Genomic DNA, 17,818 nt, shown 5'->3' on the forward strand with positions numbered 1-17,818 from the left:
TTTGTTTTTGTCTTCCCTGCATCCATTAACTAAGTGATGAACTGGAGCATGGTGTTTACTTATTCATCAAATGAGTCTCCTTTGCAACATAGCGCGGGATGTGTCAAAAGAGTCTCCTTTGCAACATAGCGCGGGATGTGTCAAAAGAGTCTCCTTTGCAACATAGCGCGGGATGTGTCAAAAGAGTCTCCTTTGCAACATAGCGCGGGATGTGTCAAAAGAGTCTCCTTTGCAACATAGCGCGGGATGTGCCAAATGAGTCTCCTTTGCAACATAGCGCGGGATGTGCCAAATGAGTCTCCTTTGCAACATAGCGTGGGATGTGTCAAAAGAGTCTCCTTTGCAACATAGCGTGGGATGTGTCAAAAGAGTCTCCTTTGCAACATAGCGCGGGATGTGTCAAATGAGTCTCCTTTGCAACATAGCGCGGGATGTGTCAAATGGATTGTAATGGTTGTTTTCCCATCACCTTTTATTTTTCATTAACATTCATTAAAACATCTGGCTCACTAGAGAAACACTGCATTCATTAAAACATCTGGCTCACTAGACAAACACATCTGCATCTGCTCCTGGTAATCATGGGAAACCTCAGTTCATGCTTTCTCTCCACACTATTTGCATTTCGCTGCTCAGATGACCAGGTGCAAATGAAATGCGTGGGGCCCCACAGAGTGTTGCCAGACGCTATATGTAAATACGAATGGCATTCATACAATATGCACATACAATTTCGGGAAAGACGCCGACTTGTTTATTGTCTGTTGTTATTTTTTCTCCCCAATTTATGAGCTGTTCATTTCCATCCCATTGCTTATTAATGTAATTTCACCATTATGTAATCATGTTGCTTACAGTCACTGCTCACAAGTCGGCTGACAGTGCAATCAGGAAAAAAAACAACAACAAAAACAATGTCAAGGTTGAAGGTGTGACGTCCCTGTCAGTATAATTACAGACGTCCCTGTCAGTATAATTACAGACGTCCCTGTCAGTATAATTACAGACGTCCCTGTCAGTATAATTACAGACGTCCCTGTCAGTATAATTACAGACGTCCCTGTCAGCATAATTACAGACGTCCCTGTCAGCATAATTACAGACGTCCCTGTCAGTATAATTACAGACGTCCCTGTCAGTATAATTACAGACATATGCAATGTTTTTCTTTTTTTCCCTTGTCTTGACTGTGCAGAAGTTCTAATTAACATGTGCTCTTCTCAGGACCTCTGCTGACATGATGGGACTATATATTTTATACAGATGCTGAATAGCGTGAATCATCATTCACTAGCTTCTCCCCTGTGCTAATGACGGTGTATGGGCCAGAGAGAGAGGGAGAGAGAGAGAGAGGGGAGAGAGAGAGAGGGAGAGAGAGAGAGAGAGAGAGAGGGATGGTACAATGGAAAGGGGGAGGGAAAGGGAAGTAAGAGAAAGCAAGAGAGAGAGATAAAGTGGGTAGACGAGGACAAAAACGATGTGTATTAATAATTAATCACTTTCTCTGTGTTGAGTGGTGCCGGGGTCGGTAAAGTATCTGTCTGGACTGCAAGTGAGAGATTGTTTCTAAGGCAACCCACTCACCGGTGTTGGGGTCAATAGAGAAATAAGGCTGCCCCTGCAGGATACTGTAGACCAGCCTGGCACTGTTTCCGTACACCGGGTCGTCCGCGTCTGTCGCCGTTACCTTAGTGACCGAGGTTCCTGTCGGGAGAGAATTGAAGAACATGAGCAAAATAATGCCATCACACCTCTTGCCACTCACTAGCAGGCTACTTTTACCTGCAATGTTCATGCCACATCTACAGTAGGTGAGACTATTGTCAAGTCATAATAGCTTAATAATAATAGCTTAGTCAAGAATAATAGCTTAGAGGCAGTGCAGTTTTTACACAGTCAGAATGAAACAAGAATCCCAATGCAGCATCAGCAAGAGTAAGAGCTACAGACAGACTCATTTACACTAAGCACAGCAATACAAGACTAACAAGCACCACTGATATACTATACACTGAGTCATTAGTTCTGGAAGGGCTATATTTTGGGACAAGTCATGTTTTGAAACCAGCAGCTGCTTTCAGTCAACAGCTGGATTTGTTTCTCTGCCCAGTCGCACACAAACTGCTGCTTAATCTGTGTTACCGTACATCTGTGCTGGAATTAACATAACAGAGGCAAACACTGACAAACCATGTTGATTGACATGTCAGCCTTCAGAGATGTCTGTATAGGAAGACATTCTTTTTAGTCTTGGTATACTGTAATCAACTAGCCATCAAAAATGTATATACCCATAGCTCGACAAACAGTCTTGCAGTGATGTAACTGCAGTTGGTGACAGTGATAGGTGAGATGTATGGCTTTCAACATGTACCATTATTTCACATGATTGTTAAAAGAGAGAGGGGAAATTCTGTCTGTAGGTACAGTACTGTAAGCTGAGAATTTCCGCTCTTTACTATTTTATTTTGAAGGGGGAGTATGCATGAAGAGAGCAGTGCACACAACTGCGCCTGCTGTCATCTGAAAACAGACTTTTTGAAGTCTCATCCATGACAAGGGTAAAACCTCAGCTTTCAGTTCTCTGCGCTCATTACAATAACCTCTAAGCAGAAACAAACAGCACGGCGAGGGAAAAGAGACACTTTAATCAAGATTAGAGTTTACAACCCTGTCTTCATGAATCCGGTTTACAAGATGGGAAAACAGGACAACGCGAAAGAGAGAGCACTAAAGCTAATCAATGTTTTGGCAGTGCTCGCTGGTAATGTAATTGTTTTGCACGGCTTTCTCGTCTCAGCGGGAACATCGCGGTTAAGAGCTCTAAAGAGGAGGGTCGAAACGGTTCCCCCCGCCACAGGTTCCTCCAGCTGTCAAAGAGTGGGTGGGGAGAGAGAGAGAGGGAAGCACAACATGTTTCATGAAGAATGGAGTTGATGGAGAGAGCTGCTTGTTTACTGAGGGGCGAACCATCGCGCTCTGATTTGTACGACGTGATGATTGCAACATGTTGCACTACTGTTCTACTATCTCAGTGCTGTTGTGTGGGGTGGAGAGGCAAGTTCCCGGATACCGTCTTTTGACTGCTCAGTGACATTGACCTTGATCTGTCAGTGCTGGTCTGAAGACAGACGTCTTCTTGGTTGTGTGTTAGTGTGTGATGCACTTTCCAACCTTTTCCTCTTCTCTCTCTAACAATCCAAAGACATGCACACAGACACTCTAGTGACACAAACACTCGTAGCACACGCGTGCACACATGCACACATCTCCACTCTACACACTAGAAACAGGCTTAGCATGGTGAAACAATTATTTCAGACTGAATGAATCCAAAGTGGGCCTCTGAGAAATGTCTTTCAACAGCGCATCTAGCTGCAGTCTAAAGCAAAAGCAAACACGCCTTACTATAGCCCCCTGCCTCCAATGGCTGCACTTCAGAACTGAACCAACAAGAGGCCACAGGTGTGCCAATACATACATTAGCATACTTAATTGTGTGTCCTTAAAAGAGACAGCTATTCAAATGAGAAAAGAAAACAACAAAAATAAACAAATAAGAATCACAGACCATTCAGTCCATCCGCCCATTATTCCAACTCGTTACTCATACATACCAGTCTTTTCTGCTATACTAATTACTAGAACTGAATTAATGTAAATATGCCTGTAATGAATTCCATGTATTAATGGCTAGTTTTGGTTCACAGAGCTTCCTGAATGTTACATTCAGTGGTGCATCCGCAAGTGTATTTCTTTTACGAAGGGGTACACATATTTATTTGGGATTTTATCTCTATGAATGCCAAATATCACACCAATAAATAGTAAGGTAAGTCTGGGAGCCCTAGAGACAGTCTTAGGACACTATTAAATCAGCCCACCACTGATTCACATTAAGATGAAAAGCAAACCATTTATCACTTTGGAAAATAACATACTATTTCACTCCATTGCCCATATATTTATACTCCAAAATGCCTTGGAGCAATAAAAGCCCAATAAAGACATCAATGCTTGCTTTAAGACTCCAGGTAAGAGCTAAGAGAGAACCATGCATTAACACTGATGGTTGCTTTCTCTCTCAGTTGCGAAGGGCAAGACAAGTCTCCTGGAAGTATGCTGGTGATGGTCCTAGGCATAGAGGCTGGGCTGCTTAATTTGCCATAGGTCTTTTGCAGGGCATAATATTTGATTTTTAATCACGTTACTGTTATGAATGAAAGTTTAATTTCAGCGGAAAGGCAGCCAGATGTTAAAACTGTTGAAATGACTTCATCAGTTCTTCATATTTATCATCAGATGACATGTCAGCTTTTGATTATTAAATGCATGACTATCTACAATGAATGTTGAACACCTTATGCAATGGTGCATGTGATTTCAGAAATTAAAAAGAGACTGCCTCCCTCCCCCACCAAAATATAGAATAAAAAAACAGTGGAATCAGTGAACCATGAAATAGCTCCAACTCTCTACGCACAGATACAGGTACGCGTATGCACACACACACACACACACACACACAGATAGAGAGAGAGAGAGAGAGAGAGAGAGAGAGAGAGAGAGAGAGAGACAGAGACAGAGACAGAGACAGAGAGACGAATGAGGGATTAGAAAGCCCTTCCAGTGGCAGCACTGTTTCAAATCAGAGCAGATTAGCTTGCCCTTGCTAGATATTGTTCCGAGCATTCTGGGCCATTCTCCCCTGTCTGACTGAGGTTGTCCTGTCTGACTGCAGTCTGATGGGCACAGAAACTCACACTAACTCCATTTGGGAAATATGATCTGCTCCCTCTTCTAGTTGGTGATGGCTCCACAGGGGAAACCAGTGGGCATGCGGCATCCACTATAATGCTCCTGTTCATGACAACACCAAAAACACACACACGGGTGCAAAACTGCGGCGCACACACACTCGAGGTCGGAGGGATAAGCCGCCGTTCTACCTCCTGTCTAACGAGATTTGTCGAGTGCCGATGCTCCCAGCATCATCTGTTCCTTCACCCAGATGTCACCCTCCTGACATTTCACATTCCCCAGGATTAAGACGTGCTACACAAATGATGTATTACAACCCAAATCTGAAGTAAAAATAGATATCAAAGAGATGTCAAGTAAGTTAATGCCAGCCAGGCAGAGTGGCACACACAAGGTACCTCAGCAAATAACAGCTCACAACACTGAGGGATGACTTGAAGCTCAGAATATTTCTTCATTGTCAGTCAAATAAAAAAAAAGCCACTCAGCTGCAACCAGCTTGTTCTTGTTCTCATAATTGCTGGTTCTTATCATTTTATTCTATCTGTAAGCCCATTGGGCTTCATTCCCTCCTTGCACCATTTAATGTTAATGTGTGCTAAATAAATAAAAAATAAATAAAATAACTTGTCTTATTGTTATAACAGAACTCTACTCAATTCAGAGAATCACTGTTGTTTAATCTTTGTATTTTTCAGCTACAGTGTACTTCAGCATGCTGTTGTTCTATCTTCTTTTTACCTTCTGCAGTGCAACCACCTAGCAAGCCACACACCCACACTCTCTGTCTCTCCCACTCGCACAAACACTTGCACGCACGCACGCACGCACGCACGCACACACGCACACACACACACACACACACACACATTGACACATTTATGGGAAATCAATCGCTAGGCTCTACATGAGCCCAGAAGCAGTGTGGTTTTAGTTGAGAAGATCTGGGCCCCCTAACAGGTAGAGCTCCCCAGTCCTTCTGGGCCTTTTCTGTCTCTCCTCTCTGTCTTCCTCTCAGCACCGGGAGGGGGTTTGAAGCGGCGGGTCTGAGCCTGTCTGCTGGGCCCCACTGGCGGGGAGGAGGACCCTTGGGAGAGCCCTCAGCCTGACGTGGCTCCCCGAGGGCTTGGCCAGGGCTCATGGATATTCACGAGGCCGGCCAGGCGAGTGGGAGATCTGGAGCCATACCTAGGGCAGCTTGGCCCATAACCTCAGGCTGAGAAGGTACACTATACACACACACACACACACACACACACACACACAGCTTCTGGATGTCTAAGCTGAAACAGAGGAGCTGCTGTGCAATATTTGCATAGGGATGTGAGTGATGCAGTAATGCCCAGGAGAGTTTGATTCACAAAGTCACGTCCACATGCACACAGAGACAGAGAGAGAGAGAAAACACCCAAACACTCGTGCATGCATGCATACACAAACAGATTAAATGTATCTGCCCACCCTCTAAGTCACGTACACGTACACAAATGTACACATGAAGAAAAAGACACCAAGATAAACATTAACACCCCCACACAACACACTAACATATTCACATACACTCTCACACTAACACACACACACACACACACACACACACACACACACACACACACACACACAAACAGACGCACACACATGCAGAGAGAAACACACACAACACACACACACACACACACACACACACATTGAGAGCCTGCGGAGGAGATTTTAGCCTAAGGCTACTGTGGCCACTAAGGATCTAGCCGCTCTCCTCTGCCCTGACTTCACAGTCTGATGTAAGGACCGTCCTCTCCAACAGCGATGCTGAACATGGCTGTTTACTGTACTGCGGGCTACAGAGGTAAGGTGAGGCACACTGAGCTCCCACTGACCCATGCACGCCATATAGACCCTTTCAACAATAAAAACAAAAACAATGCTTGAACGTTCTATTTGGGCTGATAATGGAACTCTCTTGAAAGGGTCCTATCACGTCTTGTCTGCTGTCTCTGTATTCATATATCTCTACGTCATATAGACCCACGCAATTCATCTCTACGTCATATAGACCCACTCACGTCATATAGACCCAGGCAATTCATCTCTACATCATATAGACCCACGCAATTCATCTCTACGTCATATAGACCCACTCAATTCATCTCTACGTCATATAGACCCAGTCAATTCATCTCTACATCATATAGACCCACTCAATTCATCTCTACGTCATATAGACCCACTCACGTCATATAGACCCACGCAATTCATCTCTACGTCATATAGACCCACTCAATTAATCTCTACGTCATTTAGACCCACACAATTCATCTCTACGTCATGTAGACCCACGCAATTCATCTCTACGTCATATAGACCCACTCAATTCATCTCTACGTCATATAGACCCACTCAATTCATCTCTACGTCATATAGACCCATTCAATTCATCTCTACATCATAGACCCACACAATTCATCGCTACGTCATATAGACCCACTCACGTCATATAGACCCACGCAATTCATCTCTACATCATATAGACCCACGCAATTAATCTCTACGTCATATAGACCCACTCAATTCATCTCTCTACATCATAGACCCACACAATTCATCTCTATAGACCATATAGACCCACTCAATTCATCTCTACATCATATAGACCCACTCAATTCATCTCTACGTCATATAGACCCACTCAATTCATCTCTACGTCATATAGACCCACTCAATTCATCTCTACATCATATAGACCCACATAATTCATTCATCTCTAGACCCACTATCATATAGACCCATTCATCTCTATATATAGACCCACGCAATTCATCTCTACGTCATATAGACCCACTCAATTCATCTCTACGTCATATAGACCCACTCAATTCATCTCTACGTCTTGTCTGCTGTCTCCATCTATATGTTCACAGAATACAATTGATGGCCTTTGGCCTATGGAATTGCTGTTTTGGTTACCTTGGTTACCTTAACAGTAATTCTGCCTCTCTTTGGAAGGATCGTTAGGTTAGACTTTGCTGTGAGTGGCGAAGGAGTTACAGTGCACATCGAGTTCACATCGAGTTAGTCCAAATTGATGGCTTTGCAATGTATACAAGGTCTCATCAGCAGATATCATTCCCAGACATGCAAAAGGTTATGCACTCGATTGTGTCTGTTGCGTGTACATTCAGCTAATTAAATGTGTTTTTATTTTTCATCAATAAGAGAAAACAAATGACTCACAGAGCTAGTTGGCAGCAGAGTATCTCTATTGCTTTGTTGAATTGTAATTACTATGTCATTACATGTAATCACTATGTCATTACGCAACCTCCTGAATGAAAGAGAGGGAGAGAGGGAGAGAGGGAGGGGGCCGAAAAAGGAGTAAAAAGAGAGTAATTGAGCTGTTGCACAAAGCCGTCATAGAAAGTAGGACAACACTTTTCCAAATGGCTTTTGTGTGTCTGAATACCTCCTGATGATGAAGTATATGTCTCGTGTTGAAGCTAGACACAGTGAGTGAAAGCTGACAAAAGACATCACATCCTGTTTGGTTTTCTAGGTCAGCTTTGCCATGTGCTCCATTAGTGATCAGATGCTGAGGACTGGGCTGCGGCAGAGCCAAGCCTTCCATGGGTGCTTCAGACGAACGCCATGAATCACTGGCCAATCACCTGCGGATTCAGTGGGGTAAGGTCAGGCGATATTCTTAGAGTCAGGCCGGTAGATTGGGACATAAGACCCATATAGCTGATTAGCCTGAACTGGTTTTTACGTTATCTCGCCATGACCTAGTTGGTAACATCATGGCCACTGGGCAGCCACTTGACTCGGTGCACATGAAAGTGCCCATGTACCACACAAGAGGCCAGGCAAATATCATGGCCAAACATAATGCACCACTCCAAACCGGAAGTGGTGGTGGCACCGGTGGTACCGCTCCAAACAGGAAGTGGTGGGGGTACCGCTCCAAACAGGAAGTGGTGGTGGTACCCCTCCAAACAGGAAGTGGTGGTGGTACCGCTCCAAACAGGAAGTGGTGGTGGTGGTGGGGGCAGCGACGCCTAAGTGACAGTTTGATCGGGGCTTAATTTACGGGCTTGACACAACAAAAGCATGTTACACACACCCAGTGACACACACAGACGGATGTTTATTGCACGTGCTACGCCAAAAAGAAAAAAAGAAAAAAGCAAACCTGGGCAGTTGTGGATATAGAGGTATGAGCCGTCATTCAGGAGGGTGTCATTTTCCCAACCGGTGCTCAATTCGCAATTGATTTACAACCCGGCCAATAATTGAAAAGGGCGCCTCCTCTGTGCTGTTAATCTGGGGATATGAGGTGAGATTTAGCTGCCCTGGGACCTCATGGGGGTTGGTGTGTGTGTGTGAGAGAGACAGTAAATAATAATAAGGCAGTCACTGCCATCGTTCTCCTTATAATCTGGTTATTCACATTCATGGTTAACTACTCGTGTGATCAGGGGCCTGGCACAATGAGAGAGAGAGAGAGAGAGAGAGAGAGAGAGAGAGAGAGAGAGAGAGAGAGAGAGAGAAGAGAGAGAGTGTCATGAGCAAATAGAGCAATTGGGACAGTCAACACAGCCGTCCTCTGCTGCACAGCCAGCGCTTAAGGAGTGTGTGTGTGTGTGTGTGTGTGTGTGTGTGTGTGTGTGTGTGTGTGTGTGTATGTGTGTGTGTGTGTGTGTGTGTGTGTGTGTGTGTGTGTGTGTGTGTGTGTGTGTGTGTGTTGTCCTTTTTTTTTTCTTTGTGGATGGGTTTTACGAGGTGGGGAGGGTTTTACAGGCAAATAAAGTTAAAGGGTATGTAATTAGGTGTGCACAAATGAGCGGGCTAAGGGTGTGTTGTTAGTGGTGTCCTGTATGCTTGAGAGTGTTGTGTGCGTACGGAGGGGGAGTGTGGTGTGTTGTTAGTGGTGTCCTGTATGCTTGAGAGTGTTGTGTGCGTACGGAGGGGGAGTGTGGTGTGTTGTTAGTGGTGTCCTGTATGCTTGAGAGTGTTGTGTGCGTACGGAGGGGGAGTGTGGTGTGTTGTTAGTGGTGTCCTGTATGCTTGAGAGTGTTGTGTGCGTACGGATGGGGAGCATGGTGTGTTGTGCAGGACGTGGTGCAGGCTGCGATGGGTGAGGTGGCACAGGAGCGGGAGGCAGAGAGGTGTGCGGTGGTGAGGGGGGCAAGGATGGAAGATGGGGGGATGACCACAGCGAAAGAGGCTGGGGGTCCCTAGAGGGTGAAGGCCATTAGTGAAAGATGGAAAGAGATCTACAAGCGCGGAGGAGTTAGAGAGCATGAGTGACAACAGTGGTGATAATGGTGGTGGTGTGTGTGTGCGTGTGTGTGTGAGAGAGAGATAGATATTAGAGAGAGAGAGAGAGCTATAGAAGAGAGAGAGAGAGAAGAGAGAGAGAGCAGAGAGAGAGAGAGAGAGAGAGAGAGAGAGAGAGAGAGAGAGAGAGTGTGTGTGTGTGTGTGTGTGTGTGTGTGTGTGTGTCTGTGTAGTTGTGTCAGTTGTGTCAAGAAAAGAAACATACACTAAAAAAGCTGTATTCAGCTGTATTCTAAATACATGGAACAGATGAGTGAAAATCCGACATGGCATTAAAATGCACCCCTGAGGTGTCCCTGACTTGAGGTGTGGCCTGTAAAACCAGGCCGGCTCAAACCATCCATACTCTCCACTGGTCCCCCTGGGGGATAAGTGACACTTTGGAGTGATTGCAATGATCACACCACAAAGTCACTCAGGCAGGGTTCACTAAAGGGTGGGGCAGTGTGTGTGTATATATATATGTGTGTGTGTATATATATATATGTGTGTGTGTGTGTGTGTGTGTGTGTGTGTGTGTGTGTGTGTGTGGATGTGTGTTGTCGTCAACAATCGAGGTTCAATCGGGTTACCCCCCCCCATCCCACCACACAGTCTTCAACACACACACACACACCATCCCTCTACTAAGTGTGATGGAACCCTTCAATCCAGTGTATATAGCTACACAGAGTGTAGGATCTGGCAGTTATAGATGATATCACTGAGCAGAGGGAGACCATAAAGACGAGCACCATAGTGCTTACACACACACACACACACACACACACACACACACACACACACACACACACCACCCACATATATACACACACCATAGTGCGTGTCTCTGGGGCTATTCTATCCAGGAGAGGTCTACTGTATCAGGGTCAACAAACACATGACACCTGATGGAGACTGTTTTACTCAGAGCCCATCTCCCACATATGCTATTAGACAAGGAGAAAGAGAAAGAAAGAGAGGGGGGGGGGGGGGGTGAGCAAGGGTGCTGTGGTGGACTGCAGTGTGGACATTCAGACAAAGGACGGCCTGGTGTGGCGAGGGTTAATGCGTTTCCTGAGAGAATCTGAAAGGTAAGACCAAACACGCCGTACGTGACTGGTGACTCAATGCATCAGTCGGGCATACAGAGGGCTTCTAGTGCCTCCTGACAAGCAATCCATCACAGACGGAACACTCTCTCTCTCTCTCTCTCTCTCTCTCTATGACACACACACACTTCGTATCATTCTCTCTCTTTCTCTTTCTCACACACAAACACACAGAGACACGCACACACACACACACACACACACACACACACACACACACACACACACACACACACACACACACACACACACACACACACACACACATACACACACATAGATGGCCATAAAATAACAAAGGATGGATCAAAGGCAGAGAATAGGAGGAAATAAAGAGGATAAATGTTCCGCTCCTGCACGAGGGCTCCTTAACGGCTGGCATCAGGCGGTGACATTTCAAAGGGTGTCGGCAGCACGCGGGCGATCGCGATCACTCCAATTACACGCCGGCCCTGATGAGAGGCGCTCTTCAACCCCTCCCGCTCTCTGTAGCCAGCTCTCCACCTCAGCCCACCCCACCCACCCCCACCCCCACTTTGGCACACACTGCTCCATATTAAAGGCCCTTGGGGGGAGGCCTCCAGCTTGCTCAGTTGGATGCCTCAGAGACACAGAGTCTATGCGTGACACTTGACTTGGCCCTCAAAGAGGAAAAAAAAAAAATCTGAATGAGACGTGCATGCTAACAAGGCTTAGCTCTGAAGCACCAACACTGGACTACATCAATACTGTGTAGAGGTAGACGTGCTAAATGCTACATGCACCTCTAATGTAAAACAATAAGGATAATATACATACACTCTACATCAGGGTGTATGGAGGAGTGAGAGCACTGGAAAGAGATGGTGATATTGCCCTGCAGAGGCCAAGGAAGAAGAGAAAAGCATATTCTCCCTTGCTTAGCGCGCAGTATCCCTGGATCAATATAAACAGTGTCCCGCAGAGGTGGGGAGTGTGAAGGTGTTTCAGCAGCATTTAGGGGACGTTAGCAGGACAGCGGACCAGCACGGCTTAATGGGGCCTTCCCCTGGAGGATCTCAGCGGCGGGGCGTTATGGAGATTTACTACACGATCCCTCCACTCTTATCTGCGCCGCTTCTCCAATGACCTTGCTGCGTGGACTTTTTTAATGCCTTCTTCAATCTGGCCTTTGATTGGACGCTTGCTTCGCCCACAAATGAACCCCCTTGATCATGGTGCAATGTTCCCAGCTCTCCGCTGTCTCCCTGAATACCAACTATCTGCTTGGCTGTCACCACCATCATCACCTCTTGGCTTTCTCAAGCTCTCTTGCAACCAATGGAGAGTGATTAGTATTAAAGCCATTTTATTATATAATAACATAATATAACATAATGGTATATTATTATTATTATTATTATTATTATTATTATGAGAGATGTTTGCAATTCATCATATTAACTGTTATATATCATTATCAGCTGTTAATATATATATATATATATATATATATATATATATATATATATCATTCAACAACTTTTTGACAAATATTAAAGCACAAAGTGTGTGTGAGAGTGAGCAAAGAAGCGAGAGAAGAAGAAGATAAACTGCCTGGAATTAAAGTCCTTTCACAGTCATGGCACAAGGTGATATACATGCATGCCATCTGAAATACACACACACACACACTCACAAAGATATTGCCAAGAAAAGCGACAGAAAGTGATAAGAGAGAAATGGAGCGAGAAAGAGAGAAAGAGAGAGAATGGAGAGAATAAAGAGAAAGGTGAGAGAGACAGCCAGCGAGTCAGTTGCAGATAAAGCTCGCCAAGAAAAGGGACGAAAGAAAAAGCCCTGACACAACATTAAATATCCACAGCCCCGCTGCTGCATAATTAATAGGCCGAGGAGCGTGAGTCTGAACTGAACGGAGGAACGTCGGTGAGGAGGCATCTTGGCATCAAATCTGATATAAATAAAGCTTTGCCAACGCGGGAGTGTGAATTAGAACACTCTAGCACTGGGGGGAGAAACCTGCATGTTCCTGCTGCAGGATCTCCTGATTCATTTTTGTGCAATTGGAACTATCGGTCTTTGGGCAACATCATTCTTCCCATTCTTTCCTGATCAATTAAATATTAGCCTGATGAATGCTAACACAAGTAGATCACCCTCCATTCGTCCACATCTCTAATTCATCTGCTTTGCTGGATGTATTCCTGCTGTGCTTGGGCATTGTGAACACCTGTTTCCGTGTCATGATTTGAGACTTTGTTCTCCCCTTGTTCTTAACTGTTCATGCAAGTACATCAAGTTCACAAATAGTTCCTGTTTGGCTTGTCTTGATATTCTTTGCAGTGCCTATAAACTCGGCTCTTACCAACTACAGAGGAGGAGAAAAGTGAGAATGCCTTCAGAGTTTACACAGTGTCCACAGACTGCAAAGTGGTCCCTGACAACCTATGTGCATTCTGCTGTCAGCCATTTGAAAAATACAGTCAATATCCAGACAGGGAGGAGAAAGGCAGCCGGCGGGGGGAGAGAGGACTTGTTTTGGGCTGAAGTGTGAAGTTGAGACTGAAGTGCAGTCCACACCACTCTGGATATTGCACCCCATCCATCCTCCTTTTTCCCCTCCTCCTCTCCCTGTCTTCTAAAGCCTGCACTTCCCTTAAAGCTCATTCCATCTGCAGTCACCCACTGCCCCCATCTCCATCCTATCCCTCCCCTCTCCTCCTCCTCCTCCTCCACCCCCATGGTCCACTCCTCCTTCAACACTGCACCTCATACTGTTCCCCCTCCTCTTCTTCCAAGACTACCAATCCTCTATAGCTCATTCAGAGCTCTGTGCTTTGCACGCACGCACGCACACTCCTGCTCTCCATCACCCGCGCCCCGTCCCTCCCCACCTCCCCCCTCATGGTCATCACTCAGCAATGTCATCATCTTGACATGAAAGGCCGGGATAATCGTCACGGTGTCCGCCTCCGCCTTGATTGCCACTGTCTGCAGGGATCAGTAGATTACCGGGATGACTACCTGATGGTCACCAAGGACCCGATTAGGCGCCAGACTTGTTCTATTTACACTCCCCTCTCATCAGCCAGCGGTTGCATCACCGCCACTGCCACAAGGAAACTTACCTCCAGCCATTTTCATGCCCTTCTCTCTTTCATCACTTTGTTTCTCCATCCCATCTGTCTGTCTTACCCATTTTCTTTTTTGTGGCTGCAGGTAGAAGCGGTAGCCAGGTACAGGAAGAAGCGGTAGCCAGGTACAGGTAGAAGCGGTAGCAGGTACAGGTAGAAGCGGTAGCCAGGTACAGGTAGAAGCGGTAGCAGGTACAGGTAGAAGCGGTAGCAGGTACAGGTAGAAGCGGTAGCAGGTACAGGTAGTAGCGGTAGCAGGTAGCAGCGGTAGCAGGTAGCAGCGGTAGCAGGTACAGGTAGCAGCGTAGCAGGCAGGTAGCAGGCAGGTAGAAGCGTAGCCAGGTACAGGCAGAAGCTGCAGCAGGTAGCAGGTAGTAGCGGTAGCAGGTAGAAGCGGTAGCAGGTAGAAGCGGTAGCAGGTAGAAGCGGTAGCAGGTACAGGTAGAAGCTGCAGCAGGAAGAAGCGGTAGCAGGTAGAAGCGTAGCAGGTAGAAGCTGCAGCAGGTAGCAGGTAGAAGCTGCAGCAGGTAGAAGCGTAGCAGGTAGAAGCTGCAGCAGGAAGAAGCGGTAGCAGGCAGAAGCGGTAGCAGGCAGAAGCGGTAGCAGGTAGTAGCGGTAGCAGGTAGAAGCGGTAGCAGGTAGCAGGCAGAAGCGGTAGCAGGCAGAAGCGGTAGCAGGTACAGGCAGAAGCTGCAGCAGGAATAGCTGCAGCAGGCAGGCAGAAGCTGCAGCAGGCAGAAGCGGTAGCAGGTAGAAGCTGCAGCAGGTAGCAGGTAGTAGCGTAGCAGGTAGCAGCGTAGCAGGTACAGGTAGAAGCGGTAGCAGGTAGAAGCGGTAGCAGGTAGAAGCGGTAGCAGGTAGAAGCGGTAGCAGGTACAGGTAGAAGCGGTAGCAGGAAGAAGCGGTAGCAGGTAGGTAGCAGGTAGAAGCGGTAGCAGGTAGAAGCGGTAGCAGGTAGAAGCGGTAGCAGGTAGCAGGTAGAAGCGGTAGCAGGTAGAAGCGGTAGCAGGTAGAAGCGGTAGCAGGTGCAGGTAGAAGCGGTAGCAGGTAGAAGCGGTAGCAGGAAGAAGCGGTAGCAGGTAGAAGCGGTAGCAGGTACAGGTAGAAGCGGTAGCAGGCAGGTAGAAGCGGTAGCAGGTAGAAGCGGTAGCAGGTAGTAGCGGTAGCAGGTAGAAGCGGTAGCAGGTAGAAGCGGTAGCAGGTAGCAGGTAGTAGCGGTAGCAGGTAGCAGGTAGCGGTAGCAGGTAGTAGCGGTAGCAGGTAGAAGCGGTAGCAGGTGCAGGAAGAAGAAAAACAGTCTTATGAAATCCTTTTCTTTTGTTATATTTTCCCCCTTTATGGGTCTGCTGTCCTCCATTTTATCTAAGACCTCAAACCCAGACCTGGCCATCCGACTCAGAGGCAACGACATGCAGAGAAATGTGTAACAGCTTCATTACCATGGTAGCCTGTGGCTTTTCCGTTCACACACACACACACACACACACACACACACACACACACAGACGTTCCCCAGCCCCAACTCCCCTAGCCTAACCCCACACCCCCTCGGTGACAACAGGCCCAGGGTATTACAGACAGAGGAATCTAGCCAGGCCTGAGTCCAGCTGGGGAGACTCGGCAAAGGCAGGCGAAAGCCTGTCACATCCGCAGAGCTCGGGAAACAGCTGTGATCATGCATAGCTTTGGCTTTCCCAGCTTAAATATATGATGTGGGACACAGCCCAGGCCCTCAGGGTGCCACATTCTGAGCCCGCCGCAATCAGTATCCACAGCGAGCCCATATAACACAGGCCCCTTCCTAACTCGTAATTCAGGGATGCGGAGGCAGGGAGCGTCTCTCTCTCTCTTTCTCTCTCTCTCTCACTCTCTGTGTCTGTGTGTGTGTGTGTGTGTGTGTGTGTGTGTGTGCATATGTGCTTATTGGTTGTCAATCAAATGTGTTTCTGTATGTGTGTATTTCTTAATCTTAGTTTGTGTGTGTGTGTTTGAAAGAGAGAGAGAGAGAGAGAGAGGGAAAGAGAGAGAGAGACTGAGTGTACCCGTATGTGTATATAAATGTGTGTTTGTGAGTTGTGAGTCTGTGTCTAAACTCTCTGGCAGATGGCAAGCATACAGATGTTAGCTTTGTGATGATTTCAGTACAAAGATAACAGCCAGCGACAGCTCTTAAGAGACTGCCAATGCACACCAACAGATCATAAGACATCAATGAACATGGATTAAAACAGGTGTTTGCCACTCTTTTCACAATCATCAGGAGCAAGGGAAAGAAGATACACTTGTATGCTCATTTAAGAGACAGTCTGGCGAATGGAATGGGGCACGATCAATCTCACCTCACGAACGATAGCTTGTGAGCTTAGATGCATGAAATGAGAGTCCATTTTAAAGACCATTTTCAGTCGCAACCAAAAAGAGTCACAGCTGAATTAGTTATGTCTTAATAAGCAAACCCTCAATTCAAACACAGTCTGTCGCAGTTGATGACGATGAAATGAAATGTAGCCAGCCGTATAATGCAGACAGTGCTGTGGATAGTCATCCAATCGTACCTTGTTTGTAGCTTTGGAAATGCAATTTCAATGTGACATTGTCGCTGTGTGTTGGAGAACTTATCAAAGCCATGCAAGCACACAGCCCATGCATATAGAGTGCCTAAACGAAGATGCTAACACACACACACACACACACACACACACACACACACACACACACACACACACACACACACACACACCGACACACCGACACTAAAGGTGAGGAGAGGTGAACCAGGAATTGAAAATGGCCAGGTTATTTAAAGAGTGGCCCAGCTTGCCTCAGCAGTTCCCAGTGGCCCCCTTGTCTTTCACTCTCAACTGACTCTGGCAGCAGCAGTGCTCAGGTTCAGCTCTCTGACCTCTGACCTCTGACCCTTCATCCAGCTGAGTCTCTGGGCCGAGAGCACCACGAGGCCTGCTGGCCAGCAGATGTGGCCCCACTAAGGTCCAGCTGCACGCAGCGTGACGGGCCCGGTACCCCCACACCCCCTGTGCCCACCCACGCCCCCCAAACCCCCTGTGCACCGCCTCAGTCCATCTGACAGAACCCATTACTGGACCATGCTGGAGCTACGAGGAGTGCTAGACTGGGGAGCTGGAAACGGTAAACAGTGTATGTGTGTGTGTGTGTGTGTGTGTGTGTGTGTGTGTGTGTGTGTGTGTGTGTGTGTGTGTGTGTGTGTGTGTGTGTTGTGTTGTAGGGGCTTATAGTGCACCGACTGAGAGATAATCTCATAATAACATTGCTCGAGCAGACACTTGCTGCAAATTTGTCTGTCAAGCAGCACATCAAGCACTCACATTACAGACAAAGATGCATAACACTGCTGAGATGCAGCGTGTAGAAGCAGTATACAGTATGTGTGTCATTTAAATACAATCCGTTTTACCTTCAATTGCCACTAGATATTGCATTCAAATCCCTCTGACCCCTATGACTTTCATTTCTATTTAATGGATGCAAATGAACAACAGATAC

At 46.6% G+C, this 17,818-nt stretch overlaps 1 protein-coding gene across 3 annotated transcripts in view; it reads right to left on the reverse strand.

Moving 5' to 3' along the window:
* Window positions 1-17,818, reverse strand: part of cdh8 (cadherin 8) — a 95,252-nt gene that overhangs the window by 22,561 nt on the left and 54,873 nt on the right. For all 3 annotated transcript variants that reach the window (XM_048263560.1, XM_048263558.1, XM_048263559.1), the window contains exon 4: window positions 1,585-1,704. In XM_048263560.1, the coding sequence (XP_048119517.1) occupies window positions 1,585-1,704 (120 nt within the window). The remainder of the gene's footprint in view (window positions 1-1,584; window positions 1,705-17,818) is intronic.

This window comes from Alosa alosa, chromosome 14 (genome assembly GCF_017589495.1).
Source record: "Alosa alosa isolate M-15738 ecotype Scorff River chromosome 14, AALO_Geno_1.1, whole genome shotgun sequence".
Taxonomy (NCBI): domain Eukaryota; kingdom Metazoa; phylum Chordata; class Actinopteri; order Clupeiformes; family Clupeidae; genus Alosa; species Alosa alosa.